General features: G+C 46.7%; 1 protein-coding gene across 11 annotated transcripts in view; it reads right to left on the bottom strand.

Annotated features, from left to right (window-relative positions):
• Window positions 1-23623, bottom strand: part of Piezo2 (piezo type mechanosensitive ion channel component 2) — a 349401-nt gene that overhangs the window by 106502 nt on the left and 219276 nt on the right. For 10 of the 11 annotated variants that reach the window (XM_048806753.1, XM_048806747.1, XM_048806749.1 and 7 more), the window contains exons 8-10: window positions 7832-7994; window positions 4251-4370; window positions 871-909 (exon numbers count right to left, since the gene is read on the bottom strand). In XM_048806753.1, coding sequence (XP_048662710.1) covers window positions 871-909; window positions 4251-4370; window positions 7832-7994 — 322 coding nt within the window. The remainder of the gene's footprint in view (window positions 1-870; window positions 910-4250; window positions 4371-7831; window positions 7995-23623) is intronic. The other variant, XM_048806745.1, reaches the window with a different exon arrangement.

A 23623-nucleotide genomic window follows, 5' to 3' on the forward strand; every position in this document is an offset into this window, starting at 1 on the left:
AAGGACACCTGTGACCACAGGGTGGGTTGCAGTGTGGACCTACTTCCTCCAACCCATCCTCCATGCACAACCCCCAGTGACAAGCTGACTGAAAGCCAGGTGCCACGGTCAATGACACGTATTTTAGCAGGAGGAATCAGGTACCATCTCTCCAAACCTGATCTCAGAGTGACCAGGTGAAATGCACACCTCGTGGCACTCCTGTGAACAGTGCGATGCACGCCTTGTCCTCAGGATAGCCTACAATTGTCCAGGGGGCCTTCCTGGTCTGGGCTGACCTCTTCAGGTTCAGCTCTTGCCACTGCCCACCTCCCAGCCACCCCCCGTTGTGTGGTCCTTCATGCCTTCCCTGCCCAGCCCAGAGAGTGGGTCCTACCCACTCTCCACACAGCTCTGCACAGGGCAGCTGCAAAAGTCCTTCTGGGCCCAGGTGACACGCTCCCCGCTGGGGTCTCTACCCAACTGCAAGGCTGAAATTCACTAAGTGCCAACACTGGGATTTTCCCCGTCTGTCACTGTGGCATTATAAGTTCTGAGATAAACATATAAATACACGTATGTGTATCTATGAACATGTAAAACTTCCTTTTTAAAATTATTTAATAATTAGTAGAGCTACAGAACAAAATGCTTAAAACACAACCCCGCAAGCAAGGCTTTAAAAAAGTCTAAATATATTTTGTATTAATATATCCAATCTCATGAGTCAATATTTCACAGCAACAAATCAGATATAATTTCTGCAAGAAAAAAATTAAAAGCATACGGAGGTTTCATGGATCTTTAAAATATACTGAAAGGAGGTCATTTCATTTGTCACTTTTAAATCACTCACACACACAAAAAGGGTAATTCTAAAGAGGTACTAACATCAGATGGTTTGTAGTCGTCTTGGGTCATGGATAAAAGCTGCAAAAAGCAAAGCAGGACAGCACGTTAGCAGGTGAGCAGAAGCTGACCGCATCCACAAGGCCCCACACCCGCTCTCCAGCCCGCCGTGTGCTAGTGTGCGTGGAAACTGCCATGTGAGTACAAAGGGCCACTGCCCAAGCTGGACACTGCTCCTCACAACCATGTTGCAGCATCTGAAGTTTGCTTAGGACCCTGACCACAAACAGCCAACTGTGAATCATGCATTTTCAAAAACGACCGTTTTCAAGTGTTCTGTTCTAAGAGAATACACTGCTTAGGCTAAGCTCTGGAACCCTCTGGGACATCTGCAGAATCCTGAAACTGCTTTCCAAGAAATGCAAGTTTCTTACTACAAAACAGTTAGATGTATACTGAGATTTGAGATTACTTTGGGTTTATAAATTGTCAAAAAGGAAATCATCATGATATGACCAATCTTTTAACTGCACTAGTGCTAGGTGACTGGGGCTTCCCCAAACAACAAATAGCACGGCGATGAGGTAGTTAGGTTTTGGAGTCAGGACTCCTCTACAGTCTTGGAAAGCTCGAGGGTAGGGGGAGATTATGTGGCGTCTGCCACTGTCTCACACTAGAAATTCAAATTGAGGCATGTAAAACAAATTGTTTATTTATCAATTCAATAAAAATTGAAAAGCCCATTATATTTTAAGAAAATTGCTCAAATAGCTTTCAGACACCATTTTTATTTTAGAAGGCCATATACTGAAAAGACTGTCACGGTTCTGTACTTTGACACATCTCTTCCACGTCTGGTTCACAGAGGGCCTCTGGGTTTCTGCAAGTGCTTCTGCTTTTGTTCTTGTGTGCTGTGTTGCTTGGGTTAGGATATCAAGAAAGCTGACCTCACAGAAGCAGGTGGGTAGAAGAGCAAGGGGCATTTAATAGTCTCTGCAGATAATGAGGAGGAGTCCTCTCCGGAGCAACAAGAGACTCAGCCAGTGGTAGTTTCCTGAGGGTCCTCACAGCGTGGGCCTGGAATTACAGTGGAGTGTTCTTCCCTCTGCTGTGAGGACCTGAAGGCACTGGCTGCACCAGAATGGCCTCTTGCCCCTGCCTGGTGCTGCCAGCCACAGGGTCCCCAGCTCTACCAAGTACTGACCCCATTGAGTGACATTCGAAGAGCACATTAAATATTTAAATAACATTGAGATACTGTGTAACATTTCAAAAACATGTGTGTTCAAAAGCCATTTCAAAAAGGACTCCTCCAAAAAGTCCTTAAATATATTGTTTTCAAAGTCTCATTGATGGATACAAGTTTTCCAAAATTTGATTTTTTTTTTTTACTCAAATGTTGAAGTTTTATAATTGGCAACAAACTCTGCCAGTTATTTGCCTTGAAGTGACCTGCTTGCTTCATTAACTTGCAAGTAGTTATTTGCCAAATATCCGGGTCTGACCAAGCAGGTCTGTCCATCACTGCCCCGCGGAGCGGAAGTGTGCTCTGGGGACAGCTGTCACAGTGCATTGGCTGGCCTGCGCTTTCCCTCTGTCAGTTATTAGGTGGTTTGTGGCACATCATGCAGACGGCCCATTTTGTCACAGAGAAAGACGTGTGCTTCATGCTTGAAACTGAACAAAATTATCATGGTCCTTCGTTACCTGACAAAGGTGACACCCCAGAAGCACACTGTGAGGCCTTTTCTTGCTGTGTGAGCGTGTAAAGGGTTAATCTCACAAACTAGACACACTTGGCTGCGATGTTCAGGGTGTCGCTCCTGGGCCACATGCCTGTTCATGATGTCACTGTGCACGGCAGACACCCCCAGCAAAATGGTGTGACTTAGCACACAAGGAGCATTCTGATAGTCTGTGCAGACAGTGAGGAGGACTCCCCTCCAGTATGACCCCAGACTCAGCCAGTGGTAGTTTCCTGAGGGTCACAGAAAATGTGCAGCTAAAATGTGATGTGAAAGACAAAATGTGGGAAGGATGGTGGCCCTGCAGGACGGGGTGCTGCCTGGTAGCCACAAGGGGCGCCAGGCCCAGGATTCCACGGGCGTCCCCTGGAGGACAAGCCTGCACGCTGAGGCTGCACCAACTGACTTGGTCTTACAAGAGTGCTGGTGCACACCCGCGTGAGCAGTGCTGGGCCATGACCCACAGCCGTGTCTTGGGAACAGGGTGTGTTGGTCATCACAGTCTCTCAGAGTCACAGTCCTGTCTGTGGACCTTCAGTGCCGGGGACATGATGACGTGCCATGTGGCTGGAATTCACTCCTCTGGCTCATCAAGGACACTCAAGCACGTGGTTGGCCTCAGGGCCTGATGGATGGCCGCTGCCGTGTGGGCGGGTCTGTGCAGGCCCTGACTGTGCCCTGGCAGGGCAGTCTCACCCCTGCTTTTGTATCCCCAGGCAAAGCTCCTCAATGTAGCACAGAACAGGCATTCCATGCCCTTGAGGACTCCTCCCAGGGCTCAGCGTCCCCAGAGGCCGAGTCCTCACTCTGGAAGTGGGGACCGTCCTCTGTGGCTGTCCATTGTTTAGTGGGATGGACAAGATATTCTGGCACAACTAGAAAACCGTGTCCCTGAAAACCCCCAGATGTTTTATGCCTTCCCCACAGTGCGGTCAGTCCTCCCGGCACCTCCTGTCCTCCTGGCCTCTCAGCACAGGACAGGCACGCTGACAGCAGGCCCAGGGTCTTAGGGAAACCCACCTGCCACCATATACCAGAGCCCCTCCTCTTCTGGCATGCTTGGAAGCAAAATGCTGACCCCGTCAAGAATGATAAAGGACCTGTCTCCACAGCACTGCAAACGGGCGTTAGAGCAAGTCGACACAGCACTGACGGAGTTCAAATGGCCAGTCAATGAGCAAAGGCGTCTGAATTACGTATCACATGTAGCAGCTGTCGCGGGCGTTCTGGGGGCTAGCCCTGTGACCCACTTTTTCTTGTCCATACACACAGCTGCCTCAAAGAAGGGAGAGGTGTTCACCACACATGCAGGGAGCTTTGGGTCTTCTCCAGGAGGTTCTTGAGTAACAACTGTGGCCGGCTGCTCCGTGGAGTGACATTATTTGCAATGATGTATTTCAACACTGAAACTTTCATTCTCCAAAGCCACAGTGTCCTTCCTTACTTTTTGTTTTCTTTAAATATAGAGTTTAAAAAATTAGGAGCACTCTTTCTTTGTAGAATTGAAGCAGTCCGAGATGTGGTGCTCTCATGGGGTCTAACTGGACCCAGGTGTGGAGTGCTGGTCCCTCTCTGAACACAGCTCTACCTCGAAGTCCCCTGACTCAGGCTGACATCTGCTATGTGAGGTTCTCGTTCAGCAACAGAATGCACCCGGGAGACAAGTCCCAAGCTCACCTTCCTCTCGTCGGTTGGGTACTGGGCGGCGTACCACAGGCTCCGCTTCCTCTCCGCAGTTTTCTGGTTGGAGCTGCAAACCAGGGATCTGTCCTCCTCCTTGGTCTTCTCGTCCTGCACCTGAAACAGCCACAGAGACAGATCTGCCTCTGTTATGGTGTGGATGTGAGGTGTCCCCCAAAGCTCACGGGTGAGACATGCAAGAAGGTTCAGAGGAGAACTGATTGGGGTGCTAGAGCATTAAACCTAACCAGTGAATTAATCCCTTGATAGGGATTAATGGGGTGATAACTGAAGTAGTGGGGTGTGGCTGAAGGTGGGAACTGGGGCGTGGCTTTGGGGTATATATTGGTGTCTGGCAAGTGGAGTCTCTGCTTCCTGATCATCATGTGAGCTGCTTCCCTCTGCCGCACTCTCCTGCCATGAGGTCCTGTTTCATCTTGAGTCCCGAGGAGTGGAGCCTGCTGCCTATGGACTGAGACCTCTGAAACTGTGAGCCCCCAAATAAATTTTTTGTCCCCTAAAATTGTTCTGGTCAAATCTTTTAGTAGCAACAGCAAAAAAGCTTAGACAGCCTCCGAAGCAGATCTGGGTAGCCTGATTTGTATCTTTGCCCCACGTGATTATTTTTCAAAGTTAGTGTATACTCTATAGGATTTGATCAACACACTCTTAAAAACCACAAAAACGCTCTCTGGTACTTGACAAGAATGTCAAAGTGGTCCCTGATTCCCACGACACCGCACGTCCCATGACATTTCCCGGTGTGAGCACCCCGGCTTCTCAGTGTGGACCTGCATTGCACTAGAAACAGCTGTGCTCCGGGGCTGAGCCTTCACGAGAGGGCAGGGCTGCTGCGTGAGCCAGCACAGGGACCTGTCCCTAAGATGGTGTTGACAAAGGCAGGTCCTGCCGACGCTCACAGGTGGCATCAAGCAGGAGCACATCTAGTGCCACAGGAGCACACCTGTGGCACTGCCTGATGAGGCGCCCGCTGGCCCTGTTAGTGGTGGTGCACAGGACGGAGTCAGTGTGAGCGGACAGCCGGTGCTTTGGTATGTTTTCCCAACAAAGGCGACCCCACAGAGGGGACGCTAGCACATCACCAACCCTGGAGTGGGGAGCGTGGACATAGCATTACTGCCCGACATGGGATTCCAGTGTGCCAGACAGAGCACCTGAGGGGAGCAGCCCCGATCCCCGGCCTGGAAGGGCTTTATGCACACAGTGCCTGGCTTGGGTGGTTCTGCTGCCAGCTCAGGGGCTTCACAAGGGGGCTGAGACGGGCACCAGCAGGGATGGGGCTGTACCATGTGTTACGTGCCTTAGGCTAACAGTGGGTGCCCAACCACCACTGGTTTCATTGTGTGACAGTGTCCAACAGACGGCACGTGATATTCAGCACTACATACAATGGGCTTGTAACAGGTGATTTTGCCCAGCTCCAGGCTAACCTGCGGGTTCTGGCATTTCTGGATTGGCTGGGTCCTGCAGGGACCTACAGCTTCTCTGACTCCATGGCATGTCTGTTTGTGAGGCCTCCTGGGGGCAACCCCGTGGCAAGTGCAGGGGCACCGGACACCTGACTCTCAAGGTCTGCTTCTCTCTCACCCCGAACACATCTGATGGGCCTTTACCTGGGCATGCACTTCAGGTGGCTGGCATTTTCCACAAGATGTGCCAGGTCATCTGGAACTCTGATATCATCAGAGCCCGCCCTTGGACACTGCCCAGTGAGAAAGGCCTTCCCCGGCCACTGTGTGTACTGACCACCTGGAATGTGGATGCTAGCTTAATCCCTCTACTCCGTACCCTCCAGGCACGGAGGCTTGGTCACTGCCATTGCCTGTGCACGGCGGCGGGCTTCTCTCCCAGCACTCTCTGCCCCTCGTACCCAACAGCCCAGAGTAGCAACAGCAGAACAAGAGCAGACCTTTGCCCTGTACTACGTCCTCCAGAGACCGCAGGACCACAGGGAAAGCTACAGGCGCTGGAGCTCAGAATCACTCCAACACCTTCATTTCCGTAATGTGTAAGGAGTTCCTGTTTGGACTTCTTCTGTACGTGTTCTTGGTTCTGGACATACACATGTACATATCCACGTGTTTGTGCAGTAAGTGAACACAATATTTTCATGGGTTTTACTGGCACAAATTTTAGAAGAGAACTGGAAAAACTGCAACATGAGTGCCTCACTCCCTCTGACCCTAGGAGTGTTTTCTCGCTATGTGTCGGTCATCAGTCCCTAAAGGTAGGGTGATCTGTGAGAACCTTGCTGACAGGATGGTCCTTGTGACCCTGACCCTGCCCATGGCTCCCCCACAGCCCAGTGCCTGTCCACACATGGGGAAGAGGCACCACACAGGAGGGCAGACAGATCACTGCATCCACAGACACACAGCTCGCCCAGTGCCACTGTCCCTCTCTAATACAGATACTCTTCACTCTGGACAGCTGTTCACTGGAAGAACACAGGGTCCCTATGAGTGTAGGCCTGGCGCTCGTGGCCCTTGCCTGCTGGGCTCTAGCTTTAAGTGGGATGCAGAGGGAAATATTTGTTGACTGACAGATGGAATTAATGTGCAGACCTCCCAGTCTGGGTGTGAAGACAGGGGCCAGGAAAGCAGAAACCTGCTTGGGCCCCAGGACAGAAGAGATCCAGAAGGCCAGACCGGAGGGGGACCTGGGCTTAGCTAGGTTGGCTCAGCAGTTGTGGCTTGAGCGGCGCCCCCTGCAGGTGGTGAGGAGAAGGCACGACACCCTCACCTCCAGGGCCTGTCTCCTGCAGGAGCCAATAGGCCACCTCACATGAGCCTCTCACAGCCCTTTAGGGAAAGAGAGGAGGACAGAAACCTTTTATTGCTGAAAAAAAAGAGAGAAGCCATGCAAGCTGCAGTCCTCCCCTTGAAATCCCACAGGACATAAACTAGTTCTCAATCGTGCAGAAAGGTAGGGTCCTGTGCACCTGACTGCACGGCAGGCATGGGCCCCCCGAGCTAGACCACCTCCACAGCACCCTCAGAGGACAAGAGCACTGGAGAAGAAGGGAGCCCCAACCACTGTGAGCGCGGGGCATGCGGGCAGTCTTGAAGACCTCAGTGTGGCTGAGAGCACTGGCTGGGACTGGACTTGCACCATCAGTGTGTGATCTCAGCCTCGTTTTCCTCAGCTGTGAGATGGCACAACATTTACCTTCCAGAGGCAGGTGGTGGGCCCAGCTAGCATTGCCTTATGCTAGAACCTGCTCAGTGACAACGAACACTCCCACCCCCAGGTGAAGCAGCACTGTGCTCTCAGCAAAGGAAGCTAGTCTCCACTCTGGTAGTATTCTTGTTCGCTTACCGCTGTTTGCAGAATTGATCACTATAACTAACACACTGGCGCCATGCTGGGATATGTTACTGATCAGTTGGGGATAGCAGGAATGGATATATTGGGATACAATACTGATCAGTCAGGGACAGCAGGAATGGCCGTGTTGGGATACAGTACTGATCTGTTGGGGATAGCAGGAATGAGCCGTTCAGCCTGTGGGCTCCAGGTCCCTAAGTGGACAAGAGCAGGAAACCTTTGGTCCTTACGAGGGGTTCTTGTAACCAGATGCGGATCAGCGTGGCCAGCGTGTAGTACATCACCAACAGCAGGATGGGGTTGGCATGGTGGTACCAGGATAGCTCTGGGTTTACTACGATCTTCCAGGTACTGGAACAGTCTGTCTGGATTACTGATTTGATACCAAACAACCTGTTTAAAAACAAAGACAGTCACTTGAAAGCTGCAGAAAACTGTGTTTCCTTGACACAGGTCAACTCCTGCCAGTCTGGGTGTACGACTGCACAGTTGCCCAGTAAGGTACAGACGTGTCTGATGGGAGCTCACCATGAACCTCCTGAGATCCTGCCTGTGGTGCCCAGACTGGATGCCAGCATTAGCCAGATGACCTTCACGTTGGTTCAAAAGTCTGGCTATTACTGACCCTCACACGTCTTTTAGAAATTCGCCTTTTAATGGCTGACCAGCCCTATTAAAACTTGGCACTGTTGAAAGGCCAAGTGTGTGGTAAGAGGTTACTAAGTCCGACCACATGAGCAGATGACTTGTTTCTGGCTGGATTCAGCGTTAGCTAGTCAGCTAGTGTTGACGTTATGAAGCAAATATTGAAACTGGATGTAGTCCTACAGTTCAGCAGTGAAAGTCAAATGTTACGTAGTAGAATTTCTGTAAGATGTATTTCTGTCCAATTTCATTTATGGGTTATTTGAATTTTTTCAAAGCTTATAATTGATCATTTTCCTTGAAAGATGACTTTATGTGGCTTATTAAATTTTGAAATAGTTTATTTATTTTTGCAGTACTGGACATGGAACCCAGGGGCTCTACCACTGAGCTACATCCTCAGCCCTTTGTAATTTTTATTTAGATAAAGGGTCTCACTGAATTTCCCCGGCTGATTTTGAACTTGTTATCCTCCTGCATCAGCCTCCTGAGTTGCTGGGATTACAGGTGTGCACCACCATGCCCAGCTTCAAATGGATTATTTTTTTAATGCTGAATTCTACTATGTAATCAAAATGTCTCTGGTTATATAATGAGAAAATGTGCAAAATATAATTTCTTTAGAAATTAATTTTGATGTACAGTTTTTCTAAGAGATGTTACTAAAAGCATAAAACTTTTACATGATAAATGTGTCACCTACCTTTCTATTGTTTACATTTGTTCTAATTAAACCTCCTTTAATTTTTACCTTGCATTCTTCGTTCAGTTACAAGACCTTCAAAGACTGCCTTTCACCTTTAAAACTTCTCAGCATTGTCTGTTCCCTGTCGAAATGTGAGTGCAGCACTGCTTTGTTGGACACACATTTTAAAGCAAGATAAACAGAAATTTAGCTTTCTTCAATTTTATCAGAAAAAAAATTAATTGCACTAGTACTTGGTTTTATTGTAGGTCTCTTTTCTGACGTCCAGGAAGATTTTATGTAGTTAGCATTTGAAAGAAAGAAATGCACTGAAATATTACCCCAAACGCCACAATAAGTACATGATAATCAGAAGCAAAATAAAATACATGTTGAAAAAGGAAAATTCCTGAGTCCACATAGAAGAGTGGAACGTCCCAAAAATATTTTCCAACCCTATATATTCGTATAAATTTCTGTATAAAGTACTCAGGAAGGAAAGCTCTTACAATTCCTCCTGATGAGCTGGTTACCCCTTTTGAGCTAATTTAAGTGGAAGATTTTAGCTACCAAATCAAATCCCCACACCTGGCACATCAATGAGAAATGACCTCATTTAATCTCAGCTTTAAAATACCTGTTTTGCCCCATTAGAAATTTAACAGCAACTTTCCAAAGCTGTGGGTAAATGAATTCATGTGTCACATCAACATCTCACACCTGAGCAATGAGCAATGCTCTTATAACTTCCTGCCCCTTTCCACACACTCCGTGCGGAATCAGACTCACATCTGTGCTACCAGGTATGGATCTCAGCTGCAGCAGGAGCTACAGATGGCGGCTGTTGACTCCTGCAAGGAATCTGTTTCCAAGCAGAGAATGTGAACACTGTAAGGCCTAGGGCTTCTCTTTCCTTCTTAAAAGACATTGGATATTGCAGAAAGGATTCCTATGGTAGATGGGAAATCTGTACTCGAAAGGTCACATCCTTGTGGCCCTGCAATTCTGGCACCTTCTGCAGTATCTTACTTTGATTAAATTTCCTAAGCCAGGATTGCATCTGGATGCTGACAGTGCAAAGAAAGTGGTTCCCCAGCACCTGTCCTGGGAACAGGCGGGCCCCCGCACTGCAATGATGCGTAGGCAGCTCCTCCGTCTGACAGGTGTCAGGAAGCCTCCCCTGTGGGGTTGGGGACAGGAAAAGCAGCCTGAAAGAATATGGATGGGGGGCAGTTGGTCCAAAAAGGTTAGATGAGGAGATGAGAAAGAAATTTGAAAGCTTTGGAGAGATTTTTCCAGGTAATGGGGCTGGGCTGGGGAGAGAGTGGGGAACTGAACTTGGTGAGATCAAAGTCTGTGTTACTGTTAAAGTGTCACTGAATGTTGTCAGCTCCATTCTATCTGAAGATACTCACATGGCTGCGAGGGTCGTCACAGAATCCTGGGCTAGCATTCAAACCGACTGGACAGAAGCACAGTCAGCCCCTCATATCTCTGCTTTCTGCATCCACGAATTCAACCGAACACGCATCAAAAACGTTCGGAAAAATATTTTGTCTGCTTTGCACACATGCTGACGTTTTTACTTGTCATTATTCCCTAAACAATACAGTATAGCCGTTATCTGCACAGCATTCACTTTGTGTTAGACACTACTAGTAGTCCAGAGATGGCATAGCCATTTAAAATAAGGAACAAGAACCCATGGTTTGGGGTATCCATGGTGGGGGGGGTCCTGGAACCAACTCCTCATAGCACTAAGGGATGACTTTGTCTTTAAAGTTTGCCCATCATGAACAGCACTTAAAAACAATGATGATCTCAAATCTCTATATAAGCGTCTCTTTGCCTGAGAAAAGATGGCAAAGCTACAGGATACTGAATTCCCAACAATTGCTTATTGGGAAACATAAAGCTTTTCTGCTCCTCTGGGAGATCTCTTACTTATCGCTCTTCCAAGCCTGGCTGTGCTGACCGTGTTTATGGGCACGTGCGTTAAGTGACTTGCCTGTTGGTGAAATCTAACAGGATGGAGGATGGAGGGTGTAAGACTTTGGACTTTTTTGAGAAGATGTTATGCTAACTACTGAAGATTCGGCCAACCCTACCGTTCCCCACAGTGGCTGAAGGCAGCTCCTAGGACACTCATTTCCTGGGGGAGACGGATGGGAGCCGTGGGGCAGGCCCACTTTGGTGACGGCCTGCCTTGCTCTGTTGTCTCCTGATAGGTTGGGATTCCTTTCCACGGAAGGGGCTGCACTTCTCTTCTCGAAAAGCTCCAAGCCAAGCCCATTCTCCCAGTCTCTGGTTTCTGTCCAGTCCCAGGGTGACCTTGCCAGAGTTCCCTCATGAGGCCCTGGGTCTGTGTGCTGGCTTCCCCTTCCTAAGCCTCCTCCTCCACAGCCTGGGGAGTCACCCCAAGTCCCAGTGAGTGCTCCCAAGGCCTTTGGCACTCAGGTCTCATCTGTCCCAGATGTAAATCCGAGCTACACTGGACTATCCAGGTTTACCATACAATCCTTTTTCATTCTTTAAGGTATATTTTGGGTCATGTATGGTACATGTTTATCTTTGTTCTCTACTGGCTGCAAACAAGAATCTTGAATTCTATTTTCTGAATGAATCAACAAAAAAATGTATATAGTTAAACATAAGACTCTTTCTTCCTTTTTTTTATGGGGGTGAGGATGGATCCAGCACTCTCTCGGTGCTGCAGGGTCTTCAAGGAGTCTGCGCCCCACAGAGTGCTGGCTTTCCCCTTTCCTCTGCCTCTGAGCACACATGGTGTCTGGCATCCCGTGGTGACTCAACTACGGGACATTTGTGCTACTCACACAGTTGGCAGATTTACAAAGCCTGCACCTGTGCTCAGGTTCCTCCCCGACTCTGTCTGCTGGGCTCTAGAAACACAGGAACCCAGACCTATGCAAGCAACACGTAATACTGAAATGGACACCACATGGTAAAAATAAGTTTAACTGTGGTAAAATGCACGTAAATTAAAACTGACCAGTGTAACCAAGTATACTTTTAAGTATCTGACGTATGTATCTAGATCTCTCTCTTCATATATGTCACATAAATTGTCTAGAGAAAAACAAGTATACATCTAGATCAACAACACAAAAAGTTTCAAGGCATATTTTAAATATTATTTAACGTTTAGAATACTTTTATATTTATGGAAAAGTTGAAAATATAGTAATAAAATCCCCTGTGCTCAGTGTCCCCTACTGTTGTCATCTCACTTTAGTATGGCACATTTGACAGAACAAACACACCAATCATGATACGTCATCTTTAACTATAGTCCATACTTGATTCAGATTTCCTCAGTTCTTATTTAATCCCCTTAGTTCATCCCAGAATTCCATCCAAGGAACTGCACTGTTTAATCACCATGCACAGTGCTTATTTGTTGGCTGATTTGACTTTTACCACTATGGATGCCTGGGTAGGACTTTACACCTTGGGCTTTCCTCCAATACTGCTTTATTTATTTGGTTGTTCAGACTGTTCCAGCTATGACATTGGGAGCTCTCTTCGTTTGCTACTGTGCTCATGTGAGAAGCCCCATCGTTTTGCTATTTTCTGGCTCTAGGAAACGTTCCAGGCTCATTCTGTAGATACCCTGACCAAGCCCTCATCTCCAATGGGTACCAGTGGAAAATGGTATTTAGAAACCAAGAGCTGGGCTGTCAGGGTGCTCAGTGTTGCTGGGGCCCACTGTTGCTTCTAAGTCCTCTGCTGAATGTGCAAGGCAGTACCTGTGCATATACACATATCTGAACATTTTCTGTGACTCCTCCTGTAGTTGATGTTAAGAGATCATGGTATCATACATAGGACTGCAACTCCATCACCATCACGTTGTTCTGGTCTTCCCCATTTCTTATCTGTATCCTTCCTCTAAAATAGTGAGGAATCTGCTACCCCATTGGCCACCCACTTAATTATTTGTTCAATTTCACATACATAGATAGTGCTTTTAGAATTGTCACCCTGTACCTTATGGGGAATGATTTTTACCAATTAAAGCCCAGAGCTTATATACAGCACTTTTTGTTATTAGATTTGCAACCACCAGTCATTTCCAAAGCTACCTAAGCGCACGCTTTTCTCCCTACCCACTTCAGTGAGACTGTATCACACTCTTGTGGTACAACCAGATTCCTTCATCACAGTCCACATTACATCCTGGGGTCTCAACGTCCTGATTGATTGTTTAACTTTCAAATAGTAAGGGTTATTCTTTTTGCTATAAAGCTCTATAAGATTGGATTAGTATCACACGTCCACCACTACAAGAACATACAGAATAATTTCACCTCCCTAAAAAAATGCCCTGCACCTTGCATGTTCAACCATCTGCCACCCTCCCCCAAACTTGCAGCAACCTCTGTTTACCTTCCCTGCAGTCCTGCCTCCTGCAGCATGTCCTACAAATGCAGTCACACAACATGCAGTCTCTCTAGACTGGCTTTTGCATGTAGCTATCTGCATTTAGGGTAAACCTTCCTAACCTCTCTCTGATCTATGCAGATGTACCTATCAGTGTGTAAGAACCAGGAAGAACGTATGAAGGACAGCTGTCATTGGCCTCAGCTGTCTCTGTGGACAGGAATTGAATCAAGAATAGAAATAAATGAAAAGAGGAAACTTTCAGTTTTGTTTTCTTTTTTCCTCTCCTAATGACTTAGACTTTTTTTAATGAGCATGCATTATCCTTGAAATTTTAAGAATTATTTTACAAAATATATCATTTTATGCCTGCATTGTTTTCCTTCTTTGTTCATATCCTTGAATGTGCCCTAGATCTTAATTTCTACAGTAGATACAAAGATATTTTTTATAAAAAGTCTTCACGACACATACAGAACAGACCTAGCATTTCTTTTGTCATGCATTTGGCCTATGTTTTATTTTATTTTATTTATCATTAATATGGGGGAGTACCAGCAATTGAAACTAGGAGCACTTAAACACTGAGCAACATCCCCAGCCAAATTTTATTTTTTAAAATTTCAGACAGGGTCTTGCTAAGTTGCTTAGGTCCTCACTAAGTTACTGAGGCTGGCTTTGGCCTCCAGAGCTGCTGGGATTACAGATGTGCACCACCATGCCCAGCCTGCCTCCTTCCTTCCTTCCTTCCTTCCTTCCTTCCTTCCTTCCTTCCTTCCTTCCCTTCTTTGAACACCAGCCCTAGTTTCTCTGCTGAGGCCAACATTTGCTTCTTTTCCTCTCTTTCTCTGCTATTCCTCCACTTCCCCCTTTCATCTCAGCTCTTCCCTGAAGCACACTGGCATTTGGCAGCCAACAGGCAATATTCGAGGCTCACAAAGACAGCTCCTTGGAAGAACTGCTCTAAGAACTGACAGAATGTGACTGCCCCAGCCCTGTGGAAGGGCAAGAGAGCTGGCAGCACCTGCAACGATTTCCACCATGGATCTTTTAGCAGTTAGGGATAAAATGAACTCCGACCCTGGACAAGACTACCATCACCTGCCCCTGTCTTCTTGCTTCCCTTCGAAAGCTCCGATCCTACTTACACTTAGGAAACTAGCTAAGCTTAACATGCTTCTTGATGTATATCATCAGTTGAAAAAGAAAAAAAACCCTTTAACTTCTATTTTACTATTTTTTTCTTTGACAGTGTCCAATGAATGTCTAGTAAAAACCTACCCATGTAAAACATCATGAAACAGTAAATCTCATGGATGGAAGTTGCTTCCAGATTACTATTTAATTTTTTTTTTAGTTGTAGATGGATAGAATGCTTTTATTTGTTTATTTTTATGTGGTGCTAAGGATCGAATCCAGGGCCTCACACATGCTAGGCAAGGGCTCTGCCACTGAGCTGCAGCCTCAGCCCCCAGATTACTATTTTAACAGAGATTTTATAATCAAAACACAGAATGGAAGAATCAGACATTGCTCCCCCTGGCAAGTGTGGGGTTGACCAAGCCTGGACACTCTTACCAACATGAGTGGTTCAGTTACAGCAAAGCCAGCAGTGCAGGTAGGCACAAATGCCACCTCACTTCTAAACGCAGTAGTGCAAAGCAGGATGTGGAAAGGTCATTGATAGAAACATGCCCCTGTCTTCCTAAAGCAGTAATGATAATGGGAATCTCCTCACACCTTCCCAATTAGAGTCACTGGAGTCGGGATGCCACTTAATAAACTGCATAGTGATGACAGAATTCTTCAAAATGAGAAGCCAAGCTGTTGCCTGTTGGGATTCCTACTCCTACAGAATGGTTGGAGGTGTGGGTGCATCCCACCTGTCAATCAGGGAGTGAGCATCCCCTTGCACTGCTTCTAAATGACCTTGCAACCCTAGACCAGAGAGTGAAGCCAACCTCGGGTGCCAGGTGGATGGAGAACCACGGTGAAGTGCCCAGGGAGAACCCTAGGCTGCAGCACGGTAAGCTGCACATGCTGGTTCCTCTCACCAGCAAACCCATGCCCATGTTGTCACCACAGAGGTGACATACAGGTCATGCATCCAGAGAAACCCCTGGGGTCTGCACATCTGCAGAACCACCACACTCTTGCATTTCCTGCCCTTACTGTCTAAGGCCCAGAGTGCCCCATCCCAGGAACACCCACAGGCCTGTCCTCAGTGTCCATGCGAGCCGCCCCAGGCTGTGTGCTCCGGGAGGCTGCATTAAGGACCCCGAGGCGGGAGTGTACGGCAGCTCGTGTTTGGGGGGCACTAAAGAGCGTCACTCGTCTGTCTGGCCTTCAGTGGTCCAGCCCCACCTCCTGCCTTCCTGCTTCCCCCAATGCAGGCTCTGATCAATGACCCCAAGACCTTGCTCAGAGCCACCTCACCACAGCTCCCTGCTCTCCCTCCATGCCACTTCCCACAGCACATCCTGTCCTCGTGGGTCTCCCCTCTACCTCTGCTCCCAGAGGGGGACACGCCCTGGCGCTGTGTGGCGGCTCCGACTGTCATCCCAGCTCCTCCTCCACACGCCTGTCTCCTGCCCGCGGTGTTGATAAAATGCATCCCCATCTCCCAGGGCTCTTCAGTGCTCCCTGAGAAGCACGGGCCTAGCAAAGCTGGTGGTAACCACACTGCTGGCCACAGAGGTGAAAACACCCACCTCAGCCCCGGGCGTCTCTCTTCAGAATTGAGAGGGAGGGAGAGTGCTGGAAGGGAAGGGCCACCATGTGCAGAAAGTTCCTGGGAGAAGCAAGGCAGGCATTTTAGTTATTTTATTGAGGTCACACAAAGTTACTCTCTGAGACGAAGAGGTAGGTGCCATTACTGTGCTGATTTGGGAGATAAGGATATTCATGCCCAGGGAGGTTGAGTAATTTCCCCAGTGTCCAGAGCTCCTAGTCAGAAGGTGAACAGTGTTTAAACACAGACCAAATCAGCCTAAGGGTGATGGGAGGGGAATCTTTCTTTTTTCCTGAAGGCAAGAACTGAGAAAGTAGATACTACTACTATTCAATGATTGGAACAAAGCAGGAAGGGATTCCCTGGGGGACTTGCAACTCAGAAATCCATCAGCCTTTACAGACTAGGGCTCCCAATGCCAGGGGTGAGTGTGGTGAGGGGCTGGAGGACAGGACCAGAAGTGGATCTTGCAGACTGAGAATATGAAGAAAGGAGCCATGGCGGGTGTTTGTCATCAGATGTAAAGCAAATCTTTCTATGGAGACAGAACCTTCCAGATGTCTGTTCTCTATTTTTCTAGCATTCTTTATACCTTCATTTCAATAGAAAATGTGCACAACACTCTGCTGGCGATGTGCCCATGAGCACTCGCAGGCTCCCGGTGCAACTCCTTGCCAAGTTCTTACGGGGCCACTGACGTTCCCAGCAGTTCTCATTCACATGTGGGTCCCACGGGCCAAATCCCAGCAAATGCTCCATCACTAAGACCCCGTGCCAACTTTGATATTCAGTTCCTTTGTGGAAAACCTCTGCTTGCTCTGATGGAGTAATGTCAGCTCAGGGGCTGACATACATGAGTTCTAGAAAGACACTGTCATCTGTGCTCCGAGCTTCTTCCCATGGGGATAGAAGACATCTTTGATGCCATGGGCAGCTGGGGACGGCTGCCCTGGCTCCTGGAGGTGCTAACAAGATCCCACAGGATGGATCCCACAAGATCCCAGCACGTCTCCCAGACGACTTGCTCTCCAGAACCACTTCCGTCCTCTCCAAACTGGAGTCCTGAGTGATGCTAACTCTTCCTCTGTCACTGGTGGTTCTAGCACTAAATCTTCATAGACAGTGGTGAGGAAAGCTACTCCTGAGCTGTCAGCATCCCACCCTAGCCACAGGCTGGCTCGTCTCAAGGCCTGCAGGCCTATTTCAAATCATAAATGTTTCTGAGCTGAGAAGGATCCTGGCCATCACTGCACTCTATTTCTCCACAGCCATCTCCACCTAACCCCTTCCCAAGTCACATACGACCTTAAAGAAATGGGAACTGGAGGCCTGGTCACACGAGAACTGTTGATTGTCAACCCATTTTAAATTCCACCTCTTTGTTGCTAATCGTTAGATTAAGGTGATGAGCTACAAGATATCACATTAATAAAGTAATATCACCAAACAAGCACAGGACAGCTGCCCAAGAAGCTCTGGGTAATACTACCAACCCCAGTGCTGCTAGGCCTATGAAGTACAACATCAATACGGCTTGTGCAGGTCACAGCTTAGCACCAGCAAACAAGAGTGTACAAATGTCCTCCTTAAGACCAAGTACAACCACCATCTCCTAAGAGTGAACCAAAGAGACCCATAAGATTCAGCACCAGCTGGGGGTAGGGAGGGTGGACAGAGCTGAAGGCTTTCTGTGATCTGCCATAGTGTTGAACTGTTCACCAAGAGAAGCAGAGCTCTTGACCTTGGCAATGTGGGGAAAGGGAAGGCTGGGCCTCCTGCTGCCCTTTCAGCCAGGCACACTTTCACCGGCTCTGCAGCTCTGTTGGCGTGAGCACTGCTACCCACGCACGGCCTGCAGGTTAGTTTCTTATGTCAAAGAAGTGAGTTGTGCAGAGTGACTCAAAGACTCCCCTTGCCTAGAAGGAGGTGACGTGGGAGGCTGGTGTGCACTCGTGGACAGACCCAGAACAACGTGCAGCTGAGGTTTGGGGAGGTGGGACTTCAGCAGCCCTCAATAGCCTAAGGGGAGAGTCTGGGATTCAGTGACCCTGGACAGAAGTCCCTGCTAGGGCAGGTTATGGTTTGATATTAAGCTGCCCCAGAAGCTCCTGTGTTGAAAGCCTCCCCGACTGCAGCAGAGGTGGGCTTAGGAGAGGACTGGGCCACCAGGGCTCTGACCTCCTTAGTGGACTGACCCACTGATGGATTCGTAGCTTAATGGGCTTTGGGAAGCAGTGGTAACCCTGGGAGGCTGGGCTGATGGAAGGCGTGGGTCACTGGGGGCGTGTCATTGAGGGTCTGTTTTGTCCCCAGCCTCCCTCTTTCTCCCTGACTTCCTCCCTGTCGCTCTGTTTCCTGGCTGCCATGAGGTAGCAGCTCTGCTCCTCCACATGCTCCCTGCCGCGATGCTCTGCCTCATCACAAGCCCAGAAACAATGGAGCAAAGTGACCTTGGACTGAAACCTCTGCAACTGTGAGCCAAAATCAATCTCTCCTCCTCGAAGTTGATTTTGTCAGGTATTTTGTCACAGTGTGGAAAGCTAATAGGGAAAACAGAATTTCCTGAGTATTCTTTTCAAATAGCCTCCCTCATCATTTGGGTTCAGTTGTCTTCAGTGGCTGCGGTGTCTTGGAATTACTGGGAGGAGGGGCCAGGGGTAAGAAGCAGAGAGGACTGTCCACTGCCAGCACCAGGAGGAGGCCTTTCTAAGGGAGCTTGGGGACCACTGGGGGAGGATATCAAAACTTCTTCCAATCCAAAATTCTATAGTACAATCAAAAAGCCTAAAATCTAAGTGCTGGTGGGTGCCACAGAATTAATTTCTGTCTGTGAATGAAATCAAGGGCTCACTGTGGGAAAGAGGGAGTGGTCAGACCTCCACAGAAGCCAGCTGTGTTTCCGGTGTCCCAGGACACTTCCTCCACATCTGTCCGACAAGCACTTCTGTGAGAGAAAGACTGAAGCTACCCTTAAGGGCTCTTCCCAGCAAGAGAGCTGCTATTTCTCAAAGCACCCCACCCTGCGAGCCCAAGACTGCCTTTTCTGTAAGAGCTGGGCTACCTGGGTGCCCAGTGTCCCCCTCCCCACCTCTCTGCATTACATCACATGGAAAACACAGCCAAAGTTTAGCTAGTCCTTTTCATTAGTTTCTTACTTAGACCTTAAACACAGTTCCTGCCAGAGCCATGGACACTTGACGTGTGAGAAAACAGTAATCTGACAGATTTCACACCACATTGCTTTTTCAGGCTTGGAACACCTTTGCAAAAGTCCCCTGGGCTCTGCATTATGGCTTTGAAGTTTTGGGGGCACACACATGTCTTAACTGTTTGCCAGTTTTTTTGTAATTGGGCTTTATGCTGCGTTGGCTGCATGTGCTCTACCACAGAACTATACCCCAGTCACAGCATAGAACTCAACCAGCGAGATTTACCCCACAGTACCAGGGCAGTTGTAATAGATTTATAATATTCAAAGACAATTCACCATGTGGACAGATTAGAAAACAATGGTGTTCTCAATATTCATTTCAAAAGCATGTGACAAAAAAATCTATAATCTGAGAATTTTTATCAACCTGATAGAGAGTATCTGAAAAACCTACTACAATCTGAGAGGGAGAACAAGACAAGGATCCTCATCTTGACCCCTTCAACTCAACATGGAATACGATCCTCCAGCAAGTTTGATAAGACAAGAAAAAGAAATAAAAGGTACCCTGATTGAAAAGGATGAAGGTAAACTGACTTTATTTGTATGTTGTTATGGGGTCTATGCAGAAAACCTATTGGAATCTAAGGAAAAATCTTATAGAACCAACACAACTGTTTAGCAAGGTGCCAGGATACAAGATAAATGTACAAAATAGTTGTATTTCATGTACTAGCAATAACTTGTCAGAAAATGAAATAAAAATTACCATTCATAACGGCACTAACACTATGAACTACTCAACGAACAACTAAGACAGTAACATGAAAGGCCTGTGCTCTAAGAATTAAAAACAAAACAAATAAACAAAAACACTGCTGAATGAAGTGTGGGAAAACTTCTAAATTTGGAGACCTGTATCATGCTCTTGTACCAGAAGACTTCATGCCACCCTAGTGTTTCTACAGAATCAATGCAATCCCAATCAAAACCTCAGCAGGCTTTATTATAAAACTGACCAAGTGATCTAAATTGTATATGAAACATAAAAGACTTACAATAGTCTAAATGACTATGAATTTTAAAAAATGACAGATTAAATAAATTCTGACATCAAGATCATGATACAAAATGAACAGTCCCTATTTAAACTCAACCATACATAAATGGACACCTTATTTATAAGAAAGTATAAAGGCAATAATGGTGATAAAAAAAAAAGTGACTCCAGAACAACTGGACATCATGGACAAATTCATAAGTAAAGAAAGTCCAGAAAAAAAATCCCACACACCTGTAGTCAGTGATTCAGGAGGCTGACGCAGGAGGATTGCAGGTTTGAGGCCAGCCTCAGCAACATAGTGGACCCTATCTTAAAATAAAAAATAAAAAGGGCTGAGGATATGGCTCAGTGGTGAAGCACCCTTAGGTTCCATCTTTAGTACAAAAAAAAAAAAAAAAAAAAAAAAAAAAAAAAAAAAAAAAAAACCAAGTAAAATACAAATACCATCCCCCACCAAAACTATAAAACTTCTAGGAAACATTATGGAAAATAATTTGAGATTGGCATTTGACAAAGATTCCTAAACTACTACACCAAAGCATGATTCAGAAAACAAATAAAGTAGACCTCATCAAAACTAAAAACTTTGCTCTAGCGCAGATACAATTAGCAGAATGATATTTCACAGAATGGGGAAATACTGGCACAACTGTATATCCAACAGATGACAGTATCCTGGTTATCTAAACAACTTTCAAAATAGTACCCAGAAAACAAACAAGAAAAAAGTAGGTAGAATATTTTAACAGACTTCACTTGGAAATATAAATATAAAATCAGCTCATGAAGATTCTCAGCCTCATTAATCATCAGGAAATGCAAATTGAGATCACAGGGAATTGGCAGGACCTACCTATTAGAACGCCCAGAATTGAAGGACCGACAGACCACATGGAAGTGAGAGCAGAGAAGGAAACTCTCCCACCCCAACTTGAGCAACCTCAGTCATCTCCTGCCACGCCCCACAAAGCACCTGCTGTGTGATTCTAGAACATTCAAAGGAGTCTGGTTATAGAAAGCAGGTCAGAGGTGGCCCTGGTGTGGATGGGGTGGCAGGAAGGACAGGGGCATGGTTATGTCGGGGCAGGAGCAAACGTTTGCACAGAATGGTATGTTCATCATGTGGATTGGGGTGATAGCTTCATGGGACTGTTTGGGTCAAAACTTATCAAATTGTGCACTTAAATATGTGTAGCTGATTGCATATCAGTTAGACCTCATAAAGCTGTTAGGGAAAACAGGATGCTAATGACTGGGAAGTTTATGAAGACATTTCCCAAAGTCTCAGAACTGAAACCCTCCTTTCTGCAGGGAAAAGGTAGAGCAGGACAGTTCCTATGTTCAAAGCCAATCCCTCACCCCTGAGCCACCGCGGCTTGGAACTCACAGGCAGCCGCAGCAGTTTCTCCCTTGCAACATTCTGAACTTGAGCCATCCACAGAGGGTTGGGCCAAGGGACTCCAGTGTATTTATTCTTACAACACTTCACAGCGCAGCCAATTGGCTCATCTACAATAGAACTGGAGAACTAATGAGGCGCTGCTGTGATCAATTAAAATCCAGAACACAGACAAGGATCCAAACTCCAACAAACAAGCTGATCATGCACTCCAGTGAAAAGTTGATGGCTAGTGGTCATTTGTCCTAAAAGGCCCTTTCTCCAATAATCTACGTAGATTTAGTTGTTCATACTCTGTTATCTTAACTTGAGGTATAATCAATGGTACTACCACAAGACATTCTATCATTGCTAATCTACTATTCGTGTTTAACGTTGAAAGAACCTCAATGTACCACCCAGACACTGTTTGTGGTACGTCCATTAACATCTATCATTTGGAGCAAATTTAGAAAAAATGTACTGTGAACGGTGATGAACCTTTCATCCCCTTCACATTTTGAAAGATTGTTTTCTTAGCAAACATTCACTGGAGCCTGTAGCAAGCTAGACATGGCAACATGCCGAGGAAACACCAAGATAAATTAGATGCAGTTCTGGACCTCAAGATGCCAGGAGACTTCTCTAGCAGCGGTAGGTGCCAGATGCCCTTCAAAAGGATTAGCTCAGTCCACATGCACTAGGCCTGCCCGTAAGCTGCCTCCTGACGCCATTGCTGTAGGGTCCTTCATCCAGGCTCAAATTACTGACCTCTGCACCTTATGTTGGAAAATGCAAAGGCCCATTCCTTCAAGTCACTTGGAACTAGGTGGGGTGAGGAGGGATTCTGAACATTCTAGAAAGGCAGTGGAAGCAGATTAGCACAGGACACACTATGTCAGGAAAGCAGTTATGCTCCATATAGCCAGCAAAGGCACAAGATGAGGAACAAGACTTGGGTTTAGACCTTGTTTCCATAATTCAGTAAACATGCTGCTTGACCTTCATAAGTTTCAGTTTTGCCTTTGAAGAATGGGCTTGAAAAGCACCATGCGGCACCTCCCTCATAGAATTTGGAGAATTTAATAAGAAATAAAATATGCCAGAAAAGTGCTCCAGGTAAAGTAACTAACCTAGAAACCAAAGTAACTTATAATTCAAGTAATAAGCATCTAAAATCATATTCCCTGAAACTGAAACTCATGTTTGAATTAGAGTTTAAGGAGAAGATAAGTGATAAGACTATTCTTATATGTTGTAATTCAAGCGCTAATCAAATGCTGAAAACCTAATTAATTATTAGGACAACTTATTTAATCAGTTTAAAATTTATTTGACAAGCACCTCTTTGCAGTTCTTATTATTTGCAGACACTGTTTTACAAATATTAACCCTTTAATGTTGATAATAAACTTATGGAAAAGGTATCATTACTATCCTTATCCTCATTTATGTGTGTGCATTCAAAATACATACAACTTCAACTTAATTTTGTTTAAGGAATATGTTTTGCCTCATAGGAAGTGTTAGGTGCAGAACAGGCTGAACTATGTTATCTGCAGGGCAGGCTGAACAAATGTTAGCTGTAGGATGGCCCACACACTCAAAGCCCCCTCTGTCTGGTCCTTTATCACCTGTTTGCGTCAAAGCTGAACATTCAACCCCCACTCAAGGCTGAACACTCAACCCCCACTTGTGCCAACAAGGCAGCTTGCAGACCCAGAGGCCCCGTTAGATTTGGGCTATAAAAACTCCCTCCTGCTGGGCCCCTCTCTCTCTTGCTCTCTTGCTCTCTTGTTCTCTTGCTCTGTCTCTCTCTCTTGATCTCTCTGTCTCCCTTGCGCGCATGCTCTCCCCTCTCTCTCTCTTTCTCTTTCTCTCTCTTTCTCCTCTGTTGCACTGCTGCAAAAAGATCTCTTGGTCGCTCCGAGTGTTGTGGTCACTTTCCTTTCAGGAAGAATACCAAGG

This window comes from Marmota marmota, unplaced genomic scaffold (assembly GCF_001458135.2).
Source record: "Marmota marmota marmota unplaced genomic scaffold, marMar, whole genome shotgun sequence".
In the NCBI taxonomy this organism is placed as follows: domain Eukaryota; kingdom Metazoa; phylum Chordata; class Mammalia; order Rodentia; family Sciuridae; genus Marmota; species Marmota marmota.